Source organism: Chiloscyllium plagiosum, unplaced genomic scaffold (genome assembly GCF_037043375.1).
Source record: "Chiloscyllium plagiosum isolate Xiang-an unplaced genomic scaffold, Cpla_swu_hap1 HiC_scaffold_46, whole genome shotgun sequence".
In the NCBI taxonomy this organism is placed as follows: domain Eukaryota; kingdom Metazoa; phylum Chordata; class Chondrichthyes; order Orectolobiformes; family Hemiscylliidae; genus Chiloscyllium; species Chiloscyllium plagiosum.
This window is the reverse complement of record NW_028270184.1, coordinates 7041363-7063390: the sequence shown is the minus strand read 5'-3', so window position 1 is coordinate 7063390 and position 22028 is coordinate 7041363. Positions and strand designations below refer to the sequence as shown.

The 22028-nt window shown below is 48.8% G+C and overlaps 1 protein-coding gene across 2 annotated transcripts in view; it reads right to left on the bottom strand.

Annotated features, from left to right (window-relative positions):
* LOC122541414 (ependymin-like) overlaps positions 1–21503 on the bottom strand; it is a 32009-nt gene extending 10506 nt beyond the window's left edge. Inside the window, exons 1-5 of one of the 2 annotated variants that reach the window (XM_087983815.1) lie at positions 21456–21503; positions 19114–19221; positions 9390–9424; positions 5998–6132; positions 1866–2049 (exon numbers count right to left, since the gene is read on the bottom strand). In XM_087983815.1, the coding sequence (XP_087839941.1) occupies positions 1866–2049; positions 5998–6132; positions 9390–9424; positions 19114–19183 (424 nt within the window). In that variant the 5' untranslated portion in view covers positions 19184–19221; positions 21456–21503. Of the gene's footprint in view, positions 1–1865; positions 2050–5997; positions 6133–9389; positions 9425–19113; positions 19222–20887; positions 20906–21455 lie in introns of those variants that run through there. The other variant, XM_087983816.1, reaches the window with a different exon arrangement.
* Between the last annotated feature and the right edge of the window lie 525 nt (positions 21504–22028).

Here is a 22028-nt window from a genome sequence, read left to right as displayed (position 1 = left end):
GGGTCTGTTTCTGTGCTGTACATCCCTGTGACTCTATGAGAGGCTGGATAGGCTGGGAGTTCTTTCACAGAGTATAGGAGGTTGAGGGGTGACCCTCATAGAGGTTTATAAAACGATGAGGGGTGTAGATAAGGTGAATGGCAAGTGCCTTTTTCTTGGGGTGGGGGATTTCAAGACTAGGGGCCATACTTTTAAGGTGAGAGAGGAGAGAGCTTTAAAATGAACACGAGATACAACCTTTTTACACAAGGAGAGGTTTGTGTGTGGAATGAACTTCCAGAGGAAGTGGTGGATGCGGAGACAGTTACAACATGTAAAAGACATTTGGATAAGGACATGAATAAGGAAGGGTTTGGAGGGAGATGGGCCAGGAGCAGGCAGGTGGGACTAGGTTAGTTTGGGATTGCAGTCAGCATGGACGAGTCGGACTGAAGGGTCTGTTTCCGTGCTGTGTGACTCTATGTTGTCCTTACCTGATCTGGTTTACATGTGGCTACAGGCTCACAGCAATGTGGTTGACAATTAACTGCCCTCTGGGAGGACAATAAATAAATGCCAGCTCGTGAATGAATTCTTTTTTTTAAGTGTCAAAGGTCAGTCCCAGCAACTTTGAAAAGGGAACCGTGCTGTCTCAGTCTGGCACAGACAAAGACTACAACCTCGTACTCATTCCTGTCACCAGCATAGAGTCATACAGCTGTACATCATGAAAACAGACCCCTCCATCCAACTTGTTCATGCTGACCAGATATCCTAAATTAATCCAGTCCCATTTGGCAGCAGTTGGCCCATGTATCTCATTCGTTCACCTCCACAATCCCAACACTAGAAACGTCATATTCCCAATTGTTACTGGGAATGCTTCCGGAAATGCTTCAGTCCAACGAGTCCGTAATCCCAAACTAAACTAGACCCACCTGCCTGCTCCTGGCCCATATCCCTCCAAACCCTTTCCTGTTCATGTGTCTACCCAAATGTCTTTTAAGCGCTGTATTGGCACCCACATCCACCACTTCCACAGAAAATCTGTTCCACACGTGAACCACCATCTGTGTAAAAAAATTTGCCCCTTATGTCTTGTTAAAATCTCTCTCCACTCCCATTAAAAATATGCCCCCTAATCTTGAAATCCTCCATCCTCGGAAAAAGTCAACTACCATTGACTTGATCTGTACCTCTCATTACTTTATGATCGCCTATCTATCAGATCGCCTTTCAACTTGCTACGCTCCAGTGAAAAAAGTCCCAGCCTTTCTTTATAACTCAAACTTGCCCTACCCGGCAACATCCTGGTAAATCTCTTTTGACCCCTCTCCAGTTTAATAATATCCTTCCTCTAACAGGGTGACCAGAACTGGACACAGTACTCCAGACGAGGCCTCACCAATGTCCTGTACAACCCCAACATGACTTCCTCTTTCAGAATTGAAGAGAAAAAAATGATATAAGATCTAAAATTTCTTCTGCATACCAAGAGTGGTTAGGACATCTCTCTCACAAAATGGCAAGTATTGCTGGGTTAATTGTAATGTCTATATCTGCAGAACAGCTCTTGTATGTAAATCAGATGAAATATGAGGCGCTGGAAAAGCACAGCAGGTCAGGCAGCATCCAAGGAGCAGGAGAATCGACGTTTCAGGCATAAGCCCTTCATCAGGAATGTCAGAGACCTCATTTGGAACTCATTAGTCTTTGGGTGAGGCCAACATTGACCTGACACACAATGCCCTCCAAAGTGGCACACCCCTGCCAAGGCCCTGAAGTGCTGATGATGTGCTGGAGAGTGAACAGTGTCTGCAAGGCTGTGACCAGGGGGTGGAGAGGCAACACACAGAGCGCGCGCAGGAGTCTGCTTTTACACTTACCACCATCACCAGTTTCAACGTTCCAGATATTGACCAGCACCCCCTCTTGTGGGTCAGAGGAGCCACCAACGTATGTCTGAGTGATTAATGTTGCATTAGAGGGAACTGCGATGTACTGGAATGGAGTATGGAGAGCAGACTTCACACATTTTCTGCTCTCTGGGTAGAACTGGTAGCGGACAGACTGCAAGCAGAAGGAAAGAGAGAGATCAGTTAGACAAGGGAACTTTGTGCCACAACCCAGTTCTGAGTGGAACTACATCAGTCCTAATGGCTGCATTCTGGAACAACAGAGACAGAGGCTGTTCCTGTAGCTGTTTGATTAGATTAGATTAGATTCCCTACAGTGTGGAAACAGGCCCTTCAGCCCAACAAGTCCACACTGACCCTCCGAAGAGTTACCCATCCAGATCCTTTTCCCTTTGACTAATGCACCTAACACTACGGGCAATTTACATGGCCAATTCACCTGACCTGCACGTCCTTAGACTGGGGGAGGAAACCAGAGCACCTGGAGGAAACCCACGCAGACACAGGGAGAATGTGCAGGCTGGAATCGAACCTGGGGCCCTGATGCTGTGAGGCGGCTGTACTAACCACTATGCCACTATAGCTGTTCTTGTAGGGAATTCTGTTCATAACTATTTACACGTGTATTTTCAGTATGACCTGTTGAGATCAATTGCATCATGAAATTTGAAGCTGGAAAAGGAGGATGTTTAGATATAATATTTGAATCTATTGCAGAATTGCACACGGGGACTGTAGACAAAATACAGGTCATAGAGTCAGAGAGATGGACAGCACAGAAACAGACCCTTCGGTCCAACTTGTCCATGCCGACCAGATATCCCAACCTAATCTAGTCCCATTTGCCAGCACTTGGCCCTCCAAACCCTTCCTATTCATATACCCATCCAGAAGTCTTTTCAATGCTGCAATTGTACCAGCCTCCACCACTTCCTCTGGCAGCTCATTCCACACACGTACCACCCTCTGGGTGAAAAAGTTGGCCCTTCGGTCCCTTTTACATCTTTCCTCTCTCACCCTAAACATAGGCCCTCTAGTTCTAGACTCCCCCACCCCAGGAAAAAGACTTTGTCTGTTTATCCTATCAATGTCCGGCATGATTTTATAAACCTCTGTAAAGTAACCCCTCAGCCTCCGACGCTCCAGGGAAAACAGCCCCAGCCTATTCAGCTTCTCCCTACAGCTCAAACCCTCCAACCCTGGCAACGTCCTTGTAAATCTTTTCTGAACCGTTTTAAATTTCACAACATCCTTCCGATAAGAAGGAGACCAGAATTGCAGGCCTATGCAATGTCCTGTACAGCCACAACATGACCTCTAAACTCCGATACTCAATACTCTGACCAATAAAGGAAAGCCTTCTTCACTATCCTATCCATCTGCGACTGTACTTTCAAGGAGCTATGAACCTGCACTCCAAGGTCTCTTTGATCAGCAACACTCCCTAGGACCTTACCATTAAGTGTACAAGCCCTTCCCTGATTTGCCTTTCCAAAATGCAGGACCTCACATTTATCTAAATTAAACTCCATCTGCCACTCCTCAGCCCATTGGCCCATCTGATCAAGGTCCCATTGTACTCTGAGGGAACCTTCTTTGCTGGCCAGTAAACCTCCAATTTTGGTGTTATTTGCAAACTTACTAACTATACCCTTTATGCACACATCCAAACCATTTATGATGGAAAGTAGTGGACCCAGCACCGATCCTTGTGGCACTCCACTGGTCACAGGCCTCCAGTCTGAAAAACAACCCTCCATCACCACCCTCTGTCTTCTACCTTTGAGCCAGTTCTGTATCCAAATGGCTAGTTCTCCTTGTATTCCATGAGAAGTCCACATAGATCATGTCCTGCTCTGCCCTAATCAATCCTTTTTGTTACTTCTTCAGAAAACTCAATAAAGTTTGTGAGACATGATTTCCCACGCACAAAGCCATGCTGACTATCCCTACTACATGAGATTAGAGGGTAAGGCATAATTGAACTAGTGCTGTCCCTGTCCTGGGAGTGTTTGATGGGACATAGCAGAGGGAGCTTTACTCTGCACCTAACCCCGTTCTGTCCCTGTCCTGGGATTGTTTGATCGCGGACAGTGTAGAGGGAGCTTTACTCTGAATCTAGCCCTGTGCTGTCCCTGTCCTGGGAGTAAGTGAGGACTGCAGATGCTGGAGACCAGAGTTGAAAGGTGTAGTGCTGGAAAAGCGCAGCAGGCCACACAGCATCCGAGGAGCAGGAGAATCGACGTTTCAGGCATAAGCCCTTCTTCAGGAATGAGGCTGGTGTGCCAAGCAGGTTAAGATAAAAGGTAGGGGGGAGTGGGGGAGGGAATTTGGGGGAGGGGCGCTGGGAGTACGATAGGAAAAATGAGGAAGCTGGAGAAATCTACATTCATCCCGTGTGGTTAGAGGGACAACGTCGGAGGGGATGCAGGAAGTGGAGGAGATGCGGTGGAGAGCAACGTCGACCATGTCCCCTCCGAACGTGGTCGACGATGCCCTCCACCGCATCTCCTCAACTTCCCGCTCCTCCGCCCTTGAGCCCCGCCCCTCCAATCGCCACCAGGACAGAACCCCACTGGCCCTCACCTACCACCCCACCAACCTCCAGATACATCGTATCATCCTCCATCATTTCCGCCACCTCCAAACAGACCCCACCACCAGGGATATATTTCCCTCCCCTCCCCTATCAGCGTTCCGGAAAGACCACTCCCTCCGCGACTCCCTTGTCAGGTCCACACCCCCCACCGACCCAACCTCCACTCCCGGCACCTTCCCCTTCAACCACAAGAAGTACAAAACTTGCGCCCACACCTCTCCCCTCACCTCCCTCCAAGGCCCCAATGGATCCTTCCATATCCGTCGCAAATTCACCTGCACCTCCACACACATCATTTACTGCATCTGCTGCACCCGATGTAGCCTCCTCTATATTGGGGAGACAGGCTGCCTACTTGCGGAATGTTTCAGGGAACACCTCCGGGACACCCACACCAACCAACCCAACCGCCCCATGGCGGAACACTTTAACTCCCCCTCCCACTCCATCAAGGACATGCAGGTCCTTGGCCTCCTCCATCATTAGACCATGGCAACACCACGGCTGGAGGAAGAGCGCCTCATCTTCCGCCTAGGAACCCTCCAACCACAAGGGATGAATGTAGATTTCTCCAGCTTCCTCATTTCCCCTCCCCCCACCTTATCTCAGTCCCAACCCTCAGACTCAGCACCGCCCTCTTGACCTGCAATCTTCTTCCTGACCTCTCCGCCCCCACCCCCTCTCCGGCCTATCACCCTCACCCTCACCTCCTTCCACCTATCATATTCCAGGTGCCCCTCCCCCAAATCTCCCCCCCCCCCACACCCTTTTATCTCAGCCCGCTTGGCACACCAGCCTCATTCCTGAAGAAGGGCTTATGCCCAAAACATCGATTCCCTGTCCTGGGAGTGTTTGATGGGGAACAGTGTAGAGTGAGCTTTACTCTGTATCTAACTCCATGCTGTCCCTGTCCTGGGGAGTGTTTGATGGGGGTCAGTGTAGAGAGAGCTTTACTCTGTATCTAACTCCGTATTGTCCCTGTCCTGGGATTGTTTGATGGGGGACAGTATAGAGGGAGCTTTATTCTGTATCTAACCCCATTCTGTCTCTGTCCTGGGATTGTTTGATGGGGGACAGTGTAGAGGCAGCTTTACTCTGTATCTAACCCCGTGCTGTCCCTGTCTTGGGAGTGTTTGATGGGGACAGTGCAGAGGGAGCTTTACTCTGTATCTAACCCCGTGCTCTCCCTGTCCTGGGAGTGTTTGATGGGGGACAGTGTAGAGGGAGCTTTACTCTGTATCTAACCCCGTGCTCTCCCTGTCCTGGGGAGTGTTGGGTTGGAACAATTTTACATGCGATTAACACAGGGCGTGGCACGTTATTTGAATCTCTAATGATGCTTTTTCAATCCTGAAGGCTGAAGCTCGGATCGAGAATGGTTTCCTGCTGTGCTGTATGGACCACGGTTGACCCACCTGCAGAAACAGTCCCTTTGAAGGTCTCGGTTATGGAGAGAGGGAATCAGAGGGGTTAACGTCAGTCATCTGTCCCTTGAAAACTCACCTCCTGAAATAGCAGGAATTCCATCTCTTGCAGTGTAGTGCCATTTGAAAAGTACTTTACTTTGAAGGCAAAAATCCTCTTTTGAACAGCGTCGTAAGAGAACTTCCCCCCTTCAATCTCTCTGCTCTGATCGAACTGTAAAATAAGATTGGCAACAATGCATTATGTTCACACAGGAATGAATCTGGAAGAAGAGTAGGCCATTCAGCCTATCGCCCTGCTCCTATGTTCACCAAGATCATGTCTGAACCGATTGTGACATCATATCCTACTCTGATGACCTTTCACCCCTCTGTGCTTAAACACCACAGTCTTAAAAATACTCACGGACTCTGCTTCATTCATGCCGATTCATGGACAGAGTTCCAATGGCTTGCAATCTTCTGAGAGAACATTTCACCTCATTTCCATTTTAAATGGGCCACCCCTGACTTTTCAACAGCGAGCCTTGCATTTCGGTTGAGGATTTCCCACCAAAGGATCATCTTGTCCACATCTAGGCTGCCTCACGACACCAGGGACCTGCGTTCGATCCCACCCTCGGGCAGCGTGTCTGCGTGGAGCTTGCACATTCTCCCCCTCTGTGATTGGGATTTCCTCTGGGTGCTCTGGTTTCCACCCGCAGTCCAAAGATGTGCAGGTTAGGGTGGATTGGCCATGGGAAATTGTCCCATAGTGCCCAGGGACGTGCAGGTTAGGGTGGATTGGCTGTGCTAAATTGTCCCATAGTGCCCAGGGATGTGCAGGTTAGGGTGGGTTGGCCGTGCTAAATTGTCCCATAGTGTCCAGGGATGTGCAGGTTAGGGTGGATTGGCCATGGGAAATTGTCCCATAGTGCCCAGGGACGTGCAGGTTAGGGTGGATTGGCCATGCTAACTTGTCCCATAGTGTCGAGGGATGTGCAGGTTAGGGTGGATTGGCCATGCTAAATTGTCCCATAGTGCACAGGGATGTACAGGTTAGGGTGGATTGGCCATGCTAAATTGTCCCATAGTGCCCAGGGATGTGCAGGTTAGGGTGGATTGGCCGTGCTAACTTGTCCCATAGTGCCCAGGGATGTGCAGGTTAGGGTGGATTGGCCATGCTAAATTGTCCCATAGTGTCGAGGGATGTGCAGGTTAGGGTGGATTGGCCATGCTAAATTGTCCCATAGTGTCGAGGGATGTGCAGGTTAGGGTGGATTGGCCATGCTAAATTGTCCCATAGTGCACAGGGATGTACAGGTTAGGGTGGATTGGCCATGCTAAATTGTCCCATAGTGCCCAGGGATGTGCAGGTTAGGGTGGATTGGCCGTGCTAACTTGTCCCATAGTGCCCAGGGATGTGCAGGTTAGGGTGGATTGGCCATGCTAAATTGTCCCATAGTGTCGAGGGATGTGCAGGTTAGGGTGGATTGGCCATGCTAACTTGTCCCATAGTGCCCAGGGATGTGCAGGTTAGGGTGGATTGGCCATGCTAAATTGTCCCATAGTGTCGAGGGATGTGCAGGTTAGGGTGGATTGGCCATGCTAAATTGTCCCATAGTGTCGAGGGATGTGCAGGTTAGGGTGGGTTGGCCGTGCTAAATTGTCCCATAGTGTCCAGGGATGTGCAGGTTAGGGTGGATTGGCCGTGCTAACTTGTCCCATAGTGCCCAGGGATGTGCAGGTTAGGGTGGATTGGCCGTGCTAAATTGTCCCATAGTGCCCAGGGATGTGCAGGTTAGGGTGGATTGGCCGTGCTAAATTGTCCCATGGTGTCCCAGGGATGTGCAGGTTAGGGTGGATTGGCCGTGCTAAATTGCCCCATAGTGCTCAGGGATGTGCAGGTTAGGGTGGATTGGCCGTGCTAAATTGTCCCATGGTGTCCCAGGGATGTGCAGGTTAGGGTGGATTGGCCGTGCTAAATTGTCCCATAGTGTTCAGGGATGTGCAGGTTAGGGTGGATTGGCCGTGCTAAATTGTCCCATAGTGCCCAGGGATGTGCAGTTTAGGGTGGATTGGCCATGCTAAATTGTCCCATAGTGCCCAGGGATGTGCAGGTTAGGGTGGATTGGCCATGCTAAATTGTCCCATAGTGTCCAGGGATGTGCAGGTTAGGGTGGATTGGCCGTGCTAACTTGTCCCATAGTGCCCAGGGATGTGCAGGTTAGGGTGGATTGGCCGTGCTAATATGTGAGTGGGCAGGTAAGTGGAAATGGGTTCTTGAAAAGATCAGCCATGATCTTATCGAATGGCGGAGGAGGCTCGACGGGCCAAACGGCCTACTCCTGCTCCGAGCTTATGTTGTTCTAATAAATTGTAGTCATTAGTCGCTGCAACACAACACTTAGTCCGTCTTACTAACCTAAATCATAGAATCATAGAATCCCGACAGTGTGGAAGCAGACCATTTGGCCCATCCAGTCCGCCCCAACCCTCCAAAGAGCACCTCACCCAGACCCATCCCTCTACCCCACCACTGTAACCCTCCATTTCCCGTGGCCAATCCACCTTAACCTGCACATAGGAGAAAGTGAGGACTGCAGATGCTGGAGTCTTTCTTATGCCAGAAACATCAATTCTCCTGCTACTCGGATGCTGCCTGACCTGCTGTGCTTTTCCAGCACCACACTCTTCGACTCTAACCTGCACATAAGAGTCATAGGAAACAGACCCTTCAGGCCAACCAGTCCGTGCCGACCGTAACCCCAAACCCAACCTGTCCCACCTGCCTGCTCCTGGCCCATATCCCTCCAAACCCGTTCCTGTTCATGTACCCATCTAAGTGTCTTTTAAATGTTGTAATTGTCCCTGCATCCACCACTTCCTCTGGAAGTTCATTCCACACACGAACCACTCTCTGTGTAAAAAAGTTGCCCCTCATGTCCTTTTTAAAATCTTTCTCCTCTCACCTTAAAAATATGTCCCCTAGTCTTGAAATCCCCTACCCTTGGGAAACGACAGTTATCAGTCACCTTATCTATGCCCCTCATGATTTTATAAGGTCACCCCTCAACCTCCTATGCTCCAGTGAAAAGCGTCCCAGTCTTTCCAGTCTACTTTCATACCTCAACCCTTCCATTCCTGGCAAATCATTGCTGAACCCTGTCCAGTTTAATAACATTGGGCGACCCCTAATTGCTGGGTGGCTTGTTATCCACAGATTTTCAACAAACTGAAATTCTGAAGACGGGTCGTTGTTCCCGAAACATTAACTCTGTCTCTCTTCCCACAGAAGCTGAGTACCTCCAGGAATTTCTGCTTTGGCGCTGGCTACTTTTCCCACCGGCCGAGAAGCCAGTGGCAAGCTGAAGTCTATATTTGACCACTTAGGTGCCTTTATTGCTGCTGAGTCAAGAAACTCCCCTTTTCTCGCCAAGCAGTGAACCTCTGGGAGATAAAGATATCAGGGCGTGCGATGTTGATACTTACAACGGTCTTCTGACCTTCCAGGAGCTCTGGTGAAGCTGTCAGAGACAAAATGCAGAGTCAGAGGCAGTGTTCAATTTGGATAAGTGTCAGGTATTGCATTTTGGTGCAACTAACAGGGGACGGGACTTACACAATAAAAGAGGCAGAAGTGGGTACTGCAGATGCTGGAGATTAGAGTCAAGATTTCCAGCACCACTCTTCTCTTGACCTTTACACAATGGTAGGGCCTTCAGTAGTGTTGTAAAACAGCGGGGACCAAGGCATTCAGGTACATAATTCCTCTACTTTGTAATTTATTCCAACAATCTGCAATACTGTAATTTTTATTTCAATGTTTTCTAGATGTTTCCTTTTCCTAAGAACTCGTACTGAAAGATCTGTACCTGGGTACCATTGTACCTAAGATGGCGCCACCATGTGGCAACTTGTGAACTTTTCACTGTACCCATGTGACAGAAAACTAATTCAATCCACACGCTTCCCTAATGCTAGGGCCATCCCTGAGGGAGGACGTTCCCTTTGTACCCGGCCTTTTGGAGCCCATTGTAATATCGATAATCTTTCCGTCGGCTCACCCCTGTATTTTTCACTTTTTCAGGGAAAACAATGACTCTCCTCTTTGTACTGTTTGCAGTTTTATGCTGATCGAACAGTCAGTGTATGAATGTTATGTGCAGTTTAGAACTTAGAATCCCTGCAGTGTGGAAACAGGCCCTTCGGCCCAACAAGTCCACACCGACCTACCAGACAGTAACCTGCCCTGACCCATTCCCTTATTTCTTTACATTGCACCTAACACTACAGGCAATTTAGCACGGCCAATCCATCCTAACCTGCACAACCCTGGACACTATGGGACAATTTAGCACGGCCAATCCACCCTAACCTGCACATCCCTGGGACACTATGGGACAATTTAGCACGGCCAATCCACCCTAACCTGCACAACCCTGGACACTATGGGACAATTTAGCATGGCCAATCCACCCTAACCTGCACAACCCTGGACACTATGGGACAATTTAGCACGGCCAATCCACCCTAACCTGCACATCCCTGGGACACTATGGGACAATTTAGCACGGCCAATCCACCCTAACCTGCACAACCCTGGACACTATGGGACAATTTAGCATGGCCAATCCACCCTAACCTGCACAACCCTGGACACTATGGGACAATTTAGCACGGCCAATCCACCCTAACCTGCACATCCCCGAACACTATGGGACAATTTAGCACGGTCATTCCACCCTAACCTACACAACTTTGGACTGTGGGAGGAAACCAGAGCACCCAGAGGAAACCAGACACAGGGAGAACGTGCAAACTCCGCACAGACAGTCGCCTGAGGGTGGGATCGAACCCGGCTCCCTGGCGCCGTGAGGCAGCGGTGCTAACCACTGAGCTACCGTGACTCCCCACAGGTTTGTTGTATTCGAGGTAAGACACTGATGGCCACATCATTGGGCTGCATTCCTGAGCGAGGGTTATAGCCCCAAGCTAACAAACCCCATGCTGGAAAGATACTTACTAATTTGGAGCAAACCCCTACAATTTTGGGGAAACTCTGGCAACACCTGCAGAGAGGGAAAACCAGTCAACGTTTCAAGTCCTTCCGAAGGGTCACTGGGGTTGAAATATTTACTCTGCTTCTCTCTCCACAGACCTGCTGAGTTTCTCCATCATTTTCTGCTTTTGTTTCAGATTTCCAGCATCTGCATTTCTTTGCTTTATGTTACCAGCTTTAATGGCTTGGTTTAGACATCAAGGTTCCTTGATGTGAAACGATGAAAGTTGTTTCCTTTTCCTGAAAAAGGTATTTATAGGTTCTTGAATGCTCGAGACATTTAAATGTACCATTTAGAATTATGATGTGGAGGAGCCGGTTTTGGACTAGGGTGGACAAAATTAAAAATCACACAACACCAGGTTATAGTCCAACAGGTTTATTTGGAAGCACTAGCTTTTGGAGGCTGCTCCTTCATCAGGTAATTTAGAATTAAGCAGACTTACTGTCTCTTGTGATGTCAGCAGAGAGCTGTAAATTCAGCAAACTAACAGGGAAAAGCTGCTGCATGAAGTATGATCCCCCATGATCTTAGAGAACTAGTCAAGAGACAGAAGGAAGTAAGGCAGCTATTGCCCTCAGGAAACCAATCAGAAATTGGGCACTCACGCTCATCATCGCCCTCAGGAAACCAATCAGAAATTGGGCACTCACGCTCATCATCGCCCTCAGGAAACCAATTTGAAATTGGGAACTCACGCTCATCATCGCCCTCAGGAAACCAATCAGAAATTGGGTGCTGGCACTCATCATCGCCCTCGGAAACCAATCAGAAATTGGGCACTCACACTCATCATTGCCCTTGGAAACCAATCAGAAATTGGGTGCTGGCACTCAACATCGCTCTCGGAAACCAATCAAAAATTGCGTGCTGGCACTAATCATCGCCCTCGGAAACCAATCAGAAAGTGGGCACTCACACTCATCATTGCCCTTGGAAACCAATCAGAAATTGCATACTAGCACTCATCATCACCCTCGGAAACCAATCAGAAAGTAGGCACTCACACTCATCATTGCCCTTGGAAACCAATCAGAAATTGGGTGCTGGCACTCATCATCGCCCTCAGGAAACCAATCAGAAATTGAGCACTCACGCTCATCATCGCCCTCAGGAAACCAATCAGAAATTGAGCACTCACGCTCATCATCGCCCTCGGAAACCAATCAGAAATTGAGCACTCACGCTCATCATCGCCCTCGGAAACCAATCAGAAATTGCGTGCTCGCGCTCATCATCGCCCTCAGGAAACCAATCAGAAATTGAGCACTCACGCTCATCATCGTCCTCGGAAACCAATCAGAAATTGAGCACTCACGCTCATCATCGCCCTCGGAAACCAATCAGAAATTGCGTGCTCGCGCTCATCATCGCCCTCAGGAAACCAATCAGAAATTGAGCACTCACGCTCATCATCGTCCTCGGAAACCAATCAGAAATTGGGTGCTGGCACTCATCATCGCCCTCAGGAAACCAATCAGAAATTGGACACTCATCACCCTCGTCCATCTGAGGATAAGGTGGTTAAGTAGGCACATGGAATGTTTGCCCTTATTAGCTGAGACATAGAGTTTAAGAGCAAGGAGGTGATGCTGGAACTGTGTAAAATGCTGATTAGGTCACAACTAGGGGACTGTGCACAGGTCTGGGAATCCACGCAGTCGGTGGGATGGGAAAGCACTGCACAGGGATATTTCCCAGGATGTTACCTGGGGCTGGAGAGTTTCAGCGATGGAGAGAGATTGGACAGACTGGGGTTGCTTTCCTTAGAGCAGGGACTGAAGGGGACAGGATTGAGAGGTATAACATGATGAGGGCCTTAGATCGAGTAGACAGGAAGAAACTTTTCCACCTTGATGCAGCGATCAATGTCAAGGGGGCATGGATTCCAAGCAATAAGATCAGAAGACATAGGAGCAGAATTGTGCCATTTGACCCACCAGGTCTGCCTATGTGATAATGGCTGATATGTTTCTCAATTCCATGTTCCTGTCCTTTCCTCATAAACCTTAAGCCCGTTACTCATCAAGAAACTATCTATCTCTGGCTTAAATATACTCAATGACTTGGCTTCCACAGCCCTCTGTGACAATGAGATCCACAGATTCACCACCCCCTGGCTGGAGAAATTCCTCCTCATCTCAGTTCTAAAGGGTCATCCCTTCCCCCTGAGGCTATGCCCTTGGGTCTTAGTCCCTCCTACCGGTGGAAAGATCTTCTCCATGTCCATTCTGTCCAAGTATTCTCTAAGTTTCAATCAGATCCCCCTCTCATCCCTCTAAACTCCATCGAGTACAGACCCAGAGTCCTCGACTGCTCCTCATTTGACAAAGCCTTCTTTGGATCCACTCCCATGCCAGCACATCAGAGTCACAGAGTCAGAGAGATGTATAGCACAGATACAGACCATTTGGTCCAACCCGTCCTGTGCCGACCAGATATGCTCAATTAATTGAGTCCCATATCCTTCTGAACCCTTCCTATTCATATACCCATCCAGATGCCTTTTAAATGTTGTCATTGTACCAGCCTCCACCACTTCCTCTGGCAGCTCATTCCATTCACGCACCACCCTCTGTGTGAAAGGTCTGCCCCTTAGGTCCTTTTTAAATCTTTCCCCTTTTTAAACCTGTGCCCTCTGGCTTTGGACTGCCCTACCCTGGGAAAAAGACCTTGACTATTCACTTCATCCATGCCCCACATGATCATATAAACTTCTAGAAGGTCACCCCTCAGCCTCCGATGGTCCCATGGAAAAAAAGCCTCGGCTTCTCTCTGTAGCTCAAACCCTCCAACCCCGGCAGCATCCTTGTGAATCTTTTCTGAACCCTTTCAAGTTTCACGACGTGCCTCCGATAGCTGGGAGACCAGAATTGAACGCAGTATTCCAAAAGTGGCCTAACCAATGTCCTGTACAGCCACAACATGACCTCCCAGCTCCTATATTCCATGCACTGACCAATAAAGGCAAACGTCACTTTCCTGTCTACCTGTGACGCCATTTTCAAGGAACTATGCACCTGTACCCCGAGGTCCCTTAGTTTGGCATCCTTCCTTAGATACAGGGCCCAAAACTGCTCACAACATTCCAAATGCAGACTGACCAGAGCCGTAGCAGTACCTCCCTGCTCTTTTATTCTCGCCCACTCGAAATGAATGCTAACATTGCATTTGCCTCCCTGAACTTCCATGTTAACTTTAAAAGAATCCTGAACTAGGACTCCCAAGTCCCTTTGTGGCTTCAGATTTAAGGGAAAGGGACAGGAAATTTAGGGAGGAGTATGAGGAGGAACCAGAGGGTGGTGGGAATATGGGAATCACTGCCTATGAAGTTGGGAGAGACTGAAACCCTCACCACAGTTAAGAAGGTGACGCAGGTAGTGGATGCGGGTAGTGCTGTGGATGGTGTGTATTTGGGCTTTCAGGAAGCACTTGTTACGTTGCCCCATGGCAGAAATTGATGGGTCCTTGGCAACATGGATTAGAAGTTAGCTTAAACACAGGAAACGGAGGATAAGGGTGGATGGGCATTTCTCAGACTGGAGACAATTTTGAAATGATGTCCCCCAGTGACTGGTGTTGGGATCCTGGCCTTTCTGATTTGCAGAAATGATTTGAAAATGAGTGTTGAGGGATAAATCTCTAAATTGCAGATGATACGAAGCTAGGGAGGAAACGGAATTGTGAGGATGATGTTGCGCAACTTCAGAGGGACATTGACAAGGTGGACAAATGAGAAGATACAAAGTGGAGTCTGAGGTAGATAGGAGAGTGCAGAAGGCCTTTGGTATGCTTTCCTTTATCGGTCAGAGTATTGAGTACAGGAGTTGGAAGGTCGTGTTGCAGCTGTACAGGACCTTGGTTAGGCCCACTGTTGGAATATTGCGTGCTATTCTAGTCTCCTTCCTATCGGAAAGATGTTGTGAAACTTGAAAGGGTTCAGAAACGATTTACAAGGATGTTTCCAGGGTTGGAGGATTTGAGCTACAGGGAGAGGCTGAACAGGCTGGGGCTGTTTTCCCTGGACGTTTACAAAACTATGAAGGGCATGGATAGGGTAAATAGACAAAATCTTTTCCCAGGGAGTCCAGAACTAGAGGGTATAGGTTTAGCGTGAGAGGGGAAAGATATAAAAGAGACCTACAGGGCAAGTTTTTCACACAGAGGGTGTTCGTGTATGGAATGAGCTGCCAGAGGAAGTGGTGGAGGCTGGTACAATTGCAACATTTAAGAGGCATTTGGATGGGTATATGAATAGGAAGGGTTTGGAGGGATATGGGCCGGGTGCTGGCAGGTGGGACTAGATTGGGTTGGGATATCTGGTCGGCATGGACGGGTTGGACCGAAGGGTCTGTTTCCATGCTGTACATCTCTATGGCTCTAGATGAATTTCAATGCAGAGAAATGTGAGGTAAAGCAGTTTGGTAGACAAAACATAGACAGACAACACAGGCCTCAATGGTACACCTTGGAGGGGAGTACAGGATGTGAGGGACCTTGGAGTTCATGTGCATGATTCTCTGAAGATGGACAGGCAAGTTGAAACAGATCGAAAAGAATAGAATAGAAATTCCTACAGTGCGGAAACAGGCCATTCAGCCCATCGAGTTCACACCCCACCCTCCAAAGTGTATCTCCCTCAGACCCACCACCCTATCCTATCCCTGTAAACCTGCATTTCCAACAGCTAATCCATCTAACCTGCACAACTTTGGACACTATGGGCAGTTGTTGAAAGGCTTATAGTATCCTTGGGTTTATAAATTGAGACATAGAGTGTAAAAGTAAGGAAGTGATGCTACACCTCTACAAATCATTGGTCAAGCCACATTTGGAGTGTTGTGTTCAGTTCTGGGCACCTTATTTAAGAAAGGATGTTAAAGCCCCTGAGAGAGTTCAAAGGAGATTTACTACCTGGAAGAAGGGATTGTGGATATAAGGAAAGATGAGAGAGATTGGGCTTATTTTCCTTGGAGCAGAGAAACTTAAGACGTGTTTATCAACATGTTCAAAATTATAAACAGGGTAATGAAGGATATTCTGTTTCCACTAGACGGTAAGTAAGAGGGTCACAATTTCAAGCAGAGTGAGATGAGGAGAAACGTCTTTACCCAGAGAGCTGTTAGGATTTTGGGGGGCGCTGCCTGGGAGAGTGGTGGAGGCAGATTCCACAGGAGGTTTCAAAAGACATCTGGAAACATATTGGAATGGGATGAACTTAGAGGTCTGCAGAGACAGGACTGGTCAGTGGGACGAGCTGGGCAGCTTATTCCAGGGGCAGGTACAGCCATGATGGGTCAAATGGCCTCCTTCTGTCCTGCAAAATCCTAAACGTTTTTTGACTTGCGCTTGTGATGCCAGGCAATGGTCAAGTGCTGGGAAGTGGGATTGGAATAGTTAGGTAGTTGTCTTTGAGCATCACTGAGCCTGGTTGCAGTGCTGTAGATCGTTACCTGGATCATGTGCTATTCATGTGTTGGTAAGTGCTGGGGTTGGGTTGCAAGGGTTGACGAGAGTGAGTAAAGCATTTGGGGCAACATGGTGGCTCAGTGGTTAGCACTGCTGCCTCACGGTACCAGGGTCCCAGGTTCAATCCCACCCTTGGGCGGCAGTCTGTGTGAAGTTTGCACGTTCTCGTCCCATGTGTGTGTAGGGTTTGCTCCGGGTGCTCTGGTTTCCTCCTACAGTCCAAAGATGTGCAGGTTAGGGTGGATTGGTCGTGCTAAATTGCCCCATACTGCACAGGGATGCAGGTTAGGGTGGATTGGCCATGCTAAATTGTTCCATAGTGCCCAGGGATGTGCAGGTTAGGGTGGATTGACCGTGCTAAATTGTCCCATAGTGTCCAGGGATGAGCAGGTGAGGGTGGATTGGCCGTGCTAAATTGTCCCATAGTGCCCAGGGATGTGCAGGTTAGGGTGGATTGGCAGTGCTAAATTGCCCCATTGTGTCCAGGGATATGCAGGTTAGGGTGGATTGGCCGTGCTAAATTGTCCTATAGTGCCCAGGGATATGTAAGTTAGGGTGGATTGGCCATGCTAAATTGCCCCATATTGTCCAGGGATGTGCAGGTTAGGGTGGATTGGCCGTGCTAAATTGACCCATAGTGCCCAGGGATATGTAAGTTAGGGTGGATTGGCCGTGATAAATTGTCCCATAGTGCCCAAGGATATGTAAGTTAGGGTGGATTGGCCGTGCTAAATTGCCGCATAGTGCCCAGGGATGTGCAGGTTAGGGTGGATTGGCCGTGCTAAATTGCCCCATAGTGTCCAGGGATGTGCACGTTAGAGTGGATTGGCCGCATTGAATTGTCCTATAGTGTCCAGGGATGTGCAGGTTAGGGTGAATTGGCCGTGCTAAATTGCCACATAGTGCCCAGGGATGTGCAGGTTAGGGTGGATTGGCCGTGTTAAATTGCCCCATAGTGCCCAGGGATGTGCACGTTAGGGTGAATTGGCCGTGCTAAATTGTCCTATAGTGTCCAGGGATGTACAGGTTAGGGTGGATTGGCCGTGCTAAATTGCCCCATAGTGCCCAGGGATGTGCACGTTAGGGTGGATTGGCCTTGCTAAATTGTCCTATAGTGTCCAGGGATGTGCAGGTTAGGGTGAATTGGCCGTGCTAAATTGCCCCATAGTGTCCAGGGATGTGCAGGTTAGGGTGGATTGGCCATGCTAAATTGTCCTATAGTGTCCAGGGATGTGCAGGTTAGGGTGAATTGGCCGTGCTAAATTGCCCCATAGTGTCCAGGGATGTGCAGGTTAGGGTGGATTAGCCGTGCTAAATTGTCCCATAGAGCCCAGGGATGTGCACGTTAGGGTGGATTGGCCGTGCTAAATTGTCCCATAGTGTCCAGGGATGTGCAGGTTAGGGTGGATTGGCCATGCTAAATTGTCCCATAGTGCCCAGGGATATGTAAGTTAGGGTGGATTGGCCGTGCTAAATTGTCCCATAGTGCCCAGGGATGTACTGGTTAGGGTGGATTGGCCGTGCTAAATTGTCCCATAGTGTCCAGGGATGTGCAGGTTAGGGTGGATTGGCCATGCTAAATTGTCCCATAGTGCCCAGCGATATGTACGTTAGGGTGGATTGGCCGTGCTAAATTGTCCCATAGTGTCCAGGGATGTGCAGGTTAGGGTGGATTGGCCATGCTAAATTGTCTCATAGTGCCCAGGGATGTGCAGGTTAGGGTGGGTTGGCCGTGCTAAATTGTCCCATAGTGTCCAGGGATGCAGGTTAGGGTGGATTGGCCATGCTAAATTGTCCCATAGTGCCCAGGGATGTGCTGGTTAGGGTGGATTGGCCGTGCTAAATTGCCCCATAGTGTCCAGGGATGTGCAGGTTAGGGTGGATTGGCCGTGCTAAATTGCCCCATAGTGCCCAGGGGTGTGCAGGTTAGGGTGGATTGGCCGTGCTAAATTGCCCCATAGTGTCCAGGGGTGTGCAGGCCAAGTGTGTTAGTCATGGGGAATACAGAGTTACAGGGGTGGGTCTGGGTGGGATGCTATTCGGAGGGTTAGTATGGACTCGATGGGCCAAACAGCCTGCTTCCACACTGTAGAGATTCTATCATTGTTAGCAACCAGTTGCACAATAAGGAGAGCTGTAATCAATAGAATGGAGCAAGATCCAGTCCGCCAGGGTGGTATGAGACAGATGAGGTGCTTTAAGAGATGGGGAGGTGGGGGAGAGAGAGAAAGAGAGAGGGAGAGAGAGAGAAAAGCTGGAACTCCTCAGTACCCTAGTATTTGACCTCACAACATCAACTGGGGTCCTGGCCTAACTTTGCGATTCTCTGCTCTGATATTTATTAGAGCCTTAAATTGAGGGGTGATTGATATAGGACAGATGTCAGAGGTAGTTTCTTTATTCAGAGAGTAGTAGGGACATGGAATGCACTGACTGCAATAGTAGGAGACTCGACAACTTCAAGGGCATTTAATTGGTCGCTGGGTAAACGTATGGATGGAAATGAAATAGTTTAGGTTGGATGAACTTCAGATTGGTTTCACAGGTCGGCGCAACATCAAGTGCCAAAGGGCCTGTAATGTGCTGAAATGTTCTATGTTCTATGTGAAGCCCAGCGTATTATTCCAATGGGTTCTGTCCTATTCCCTTGGGTTCTGACAGGGTGAGGTGTAAGGTGTACTCACTGCAAGGTTTCGGTGCACTTCCTAAAGCGCCCAGGAAGAACAAGGAGCAGATGAACAGCGCGGCCGCCATCTTCCCACTGTCACCTCTCGGTGTCGGAATTTCAAATCCTGCGGAGACACAGAGAAACGCAAAACCAGGGTGTCTTTACTTTTTAAAACATCTTTTGGAGATTGACTCCTGGTGAATCCCTGCTCCAACACCATCCCCTTGCCCCTGGAGACAGAGGCTCAGGCACTGAGAAACCCAGCTCAGGGTTCGCAGCGCCACGTCTGCCCTGGATTGGGGCGTTCTCGCGCTCGTGACAGGAGCCAGAACTGGCCTCGGTAAAACCCGGGACAGAGTTGGGGAGAATGAGGCAGAGTTGATCGGCCTTCCCCCCCCCCCACCCCCACCACCTCAGCTGGAAAGAGCAAGCACCCGCAGTCGAATAGCTGGCTGTTGCACCTCCCCACACCGTGGATGCGTGAGGCACTGCTGGAAGGAGTCAGTAGCTGCAGAAGATGGAGTGCGGGTGTGGGGTAAAATAATGGGGAAGCCAAGTCCCCACAGGAGTTAAACCACAGCAATATATTCTACACCACTGGGTGGATGAGTCAATGATCAGTACTTAAACCATGAGGCCCAATCGCCAACGTGACCACAGGCTCATGTAGTGACACTTACTCCATGACCCTGCCTGCCTTTAGACATTGCACTGGGGCTGCCCCATCAGTAAAACACTGAGGGACCATCAACACTGTCCCCTTTCTAACCAGGATCCAAAACAAAGGCTACATCAAATGGCTCAAGCGGCTCGATATGAAAGACTCCATGTGGGAATTATTTGAACAAGGGATCGGAATTGATTTGGCGCCTTCATCCACGATCGTCCTGAAGGGAAGAATTCTGCTTGAGGCAGTGCCCATACCTTCAGTGGGCAGTGCTGCTATTCCAGCCAATGGCTCAGACAGGGGCTTGGGTTGGATTGTTAGAGATCAGGTCCCACAGGGGAATCTCCAGCATCTCAGCCCAACGCTTACCTTTTGCCAGCTGCTGGAAAGCTTAGACGATCGCACAACAACAACAAAGACATTTGTATGGTACCTTTCTCACAGAGGAGCGTGACAAGGACATTCTCAGAGGCAAATTACAGAGTCACAGAACTGTACAGCACAGAAACGGACCCTTTGGTCTAATTCGTCATACTGACCAGATATCTGAAATTAAACTAGTCCCATCTACCAGCATTTGGCCCAGATCCCTCTAAACCCTTCCTATTCCTGTACAAATCCAGATTCCTTTTAAATGTTGTCATTGTACCAGCCTCCACCACTTCCTCTGGCACCTCGTTCCATACACGCACCATCCTCTGCGTGAAAACGTTGCCCCTTAAGTCTCTTTTAAATCTTTCCTCTCTCACCTTAAATCTATGCTGTCTAGTTATGAACTCTCCAACCCTGGGAAAAATAACTTGGCTATTTACCCTATCCATGCCCCTCATTACTTTATAAACCTCAAGGTGGTCACTCCTCAGCCTCCGACCCTCCAGGGAAAGCAGCCCCAGCCTATTCAGCCTCTCCCTACACCTCAAACCCTCCAACCTTGGCAACATCTTTGTCAGTCTTTTCTGAACCCTTTCAAGTTTCACTACATCCTTTTTATAGCGGGGAGAGTGAACTGAATGCAGTATTCCAAAAGTGGTCTAACCAATGTCCTGTACAGCTGCAACATGACCTCTGAACTCCCGTGCACTGACCAATAAAGGCAAGCGTACCAAACACCTTGTTCACCAACCTGTCCACCTGTGACTCCACTTTCAGGGGAACGATGAAGGTTTTACTGATGGGACAAGTTCCCCGCTCCCCACCCCATTACCTTGCCTCTTCCCCGTCTGTGCATCCTTCCCCCCAGCTTCGCACTTCCCCAAATCCTTTCCGTTCCTCCAGTTCCGATCTCCTTTTTCCCACATTCCTCAATTCTTCCGCTCCCCCCCCCCCCCCCCCCCCTCAGCCCTCTCAGCCTCGAAGTTCAGGAACCCTCTCTTTAAAACCCTCACTGCTCCTCACACCTGGCTGTTTGGCCTGACTTTAGCTCACCTCCTTCCTGACCTGGACAGGAGTCACATTTTGTGAACACTTCTCCGAAACACTTTGGGACGTTTCTCCCCAATCAAAGGCAAGTTACTGTTGGCTGTGGAAAAAGCTCAGTCCCTCCCTGAGCTCAGGAAAAGCCCTTCAAATAAAACTCTGCTTAACAATTTCAGGTTGGCAGTAATCCTGACAATCACCCCACACTGACTGAAGTTAACAAGCGGTACAATATGGAAACTTTATACAGGGCTGCCATACGCCCCCACACTCACTCGTCAATCGAACAGCTCCGATGTTGTCACACTCCTGAAGATCAACTTCAAACTATTACTCTTTATACTTCCTCATCACGGGATAAACATCAGGTGACACCGCGGTTACATAATTCAACACAAAGACAGCCAATGGACTGAAGAGATTATTCTCAAAGCAGAGCAAATACTCTTTCAGACCGTGGCTCAATGTTGAACTTTGTGTGGGGAGGTATTGGGCAATATGTTGGCCCTGGATGAAGGCAATGAAAGTTGATATAATTCACTTCAGTGCAGTAGATTCACATCTTAACCATGTGGGGGAGTCTCAGGATTATGGACAGTAACACACCTCGTGTATCTCAAACCTCTCCGGCAGAGACTGCCTTGTGAGTAGTAACATACTTACAGGGTTATGTGTGAGTATTGATAAGTTATTGTGTGACCTTCTGCCGCATTATTCGTCAGGGTTTGAGACGGAATAGTTAAGAAGAAAGCAAACTTTACCATGTTATTCTGCATCTAATTTCTTACTCACAGCATTTATTATCAAATCATACCAAATACAGCTTTTGTTGGGAATCAGGGATATAT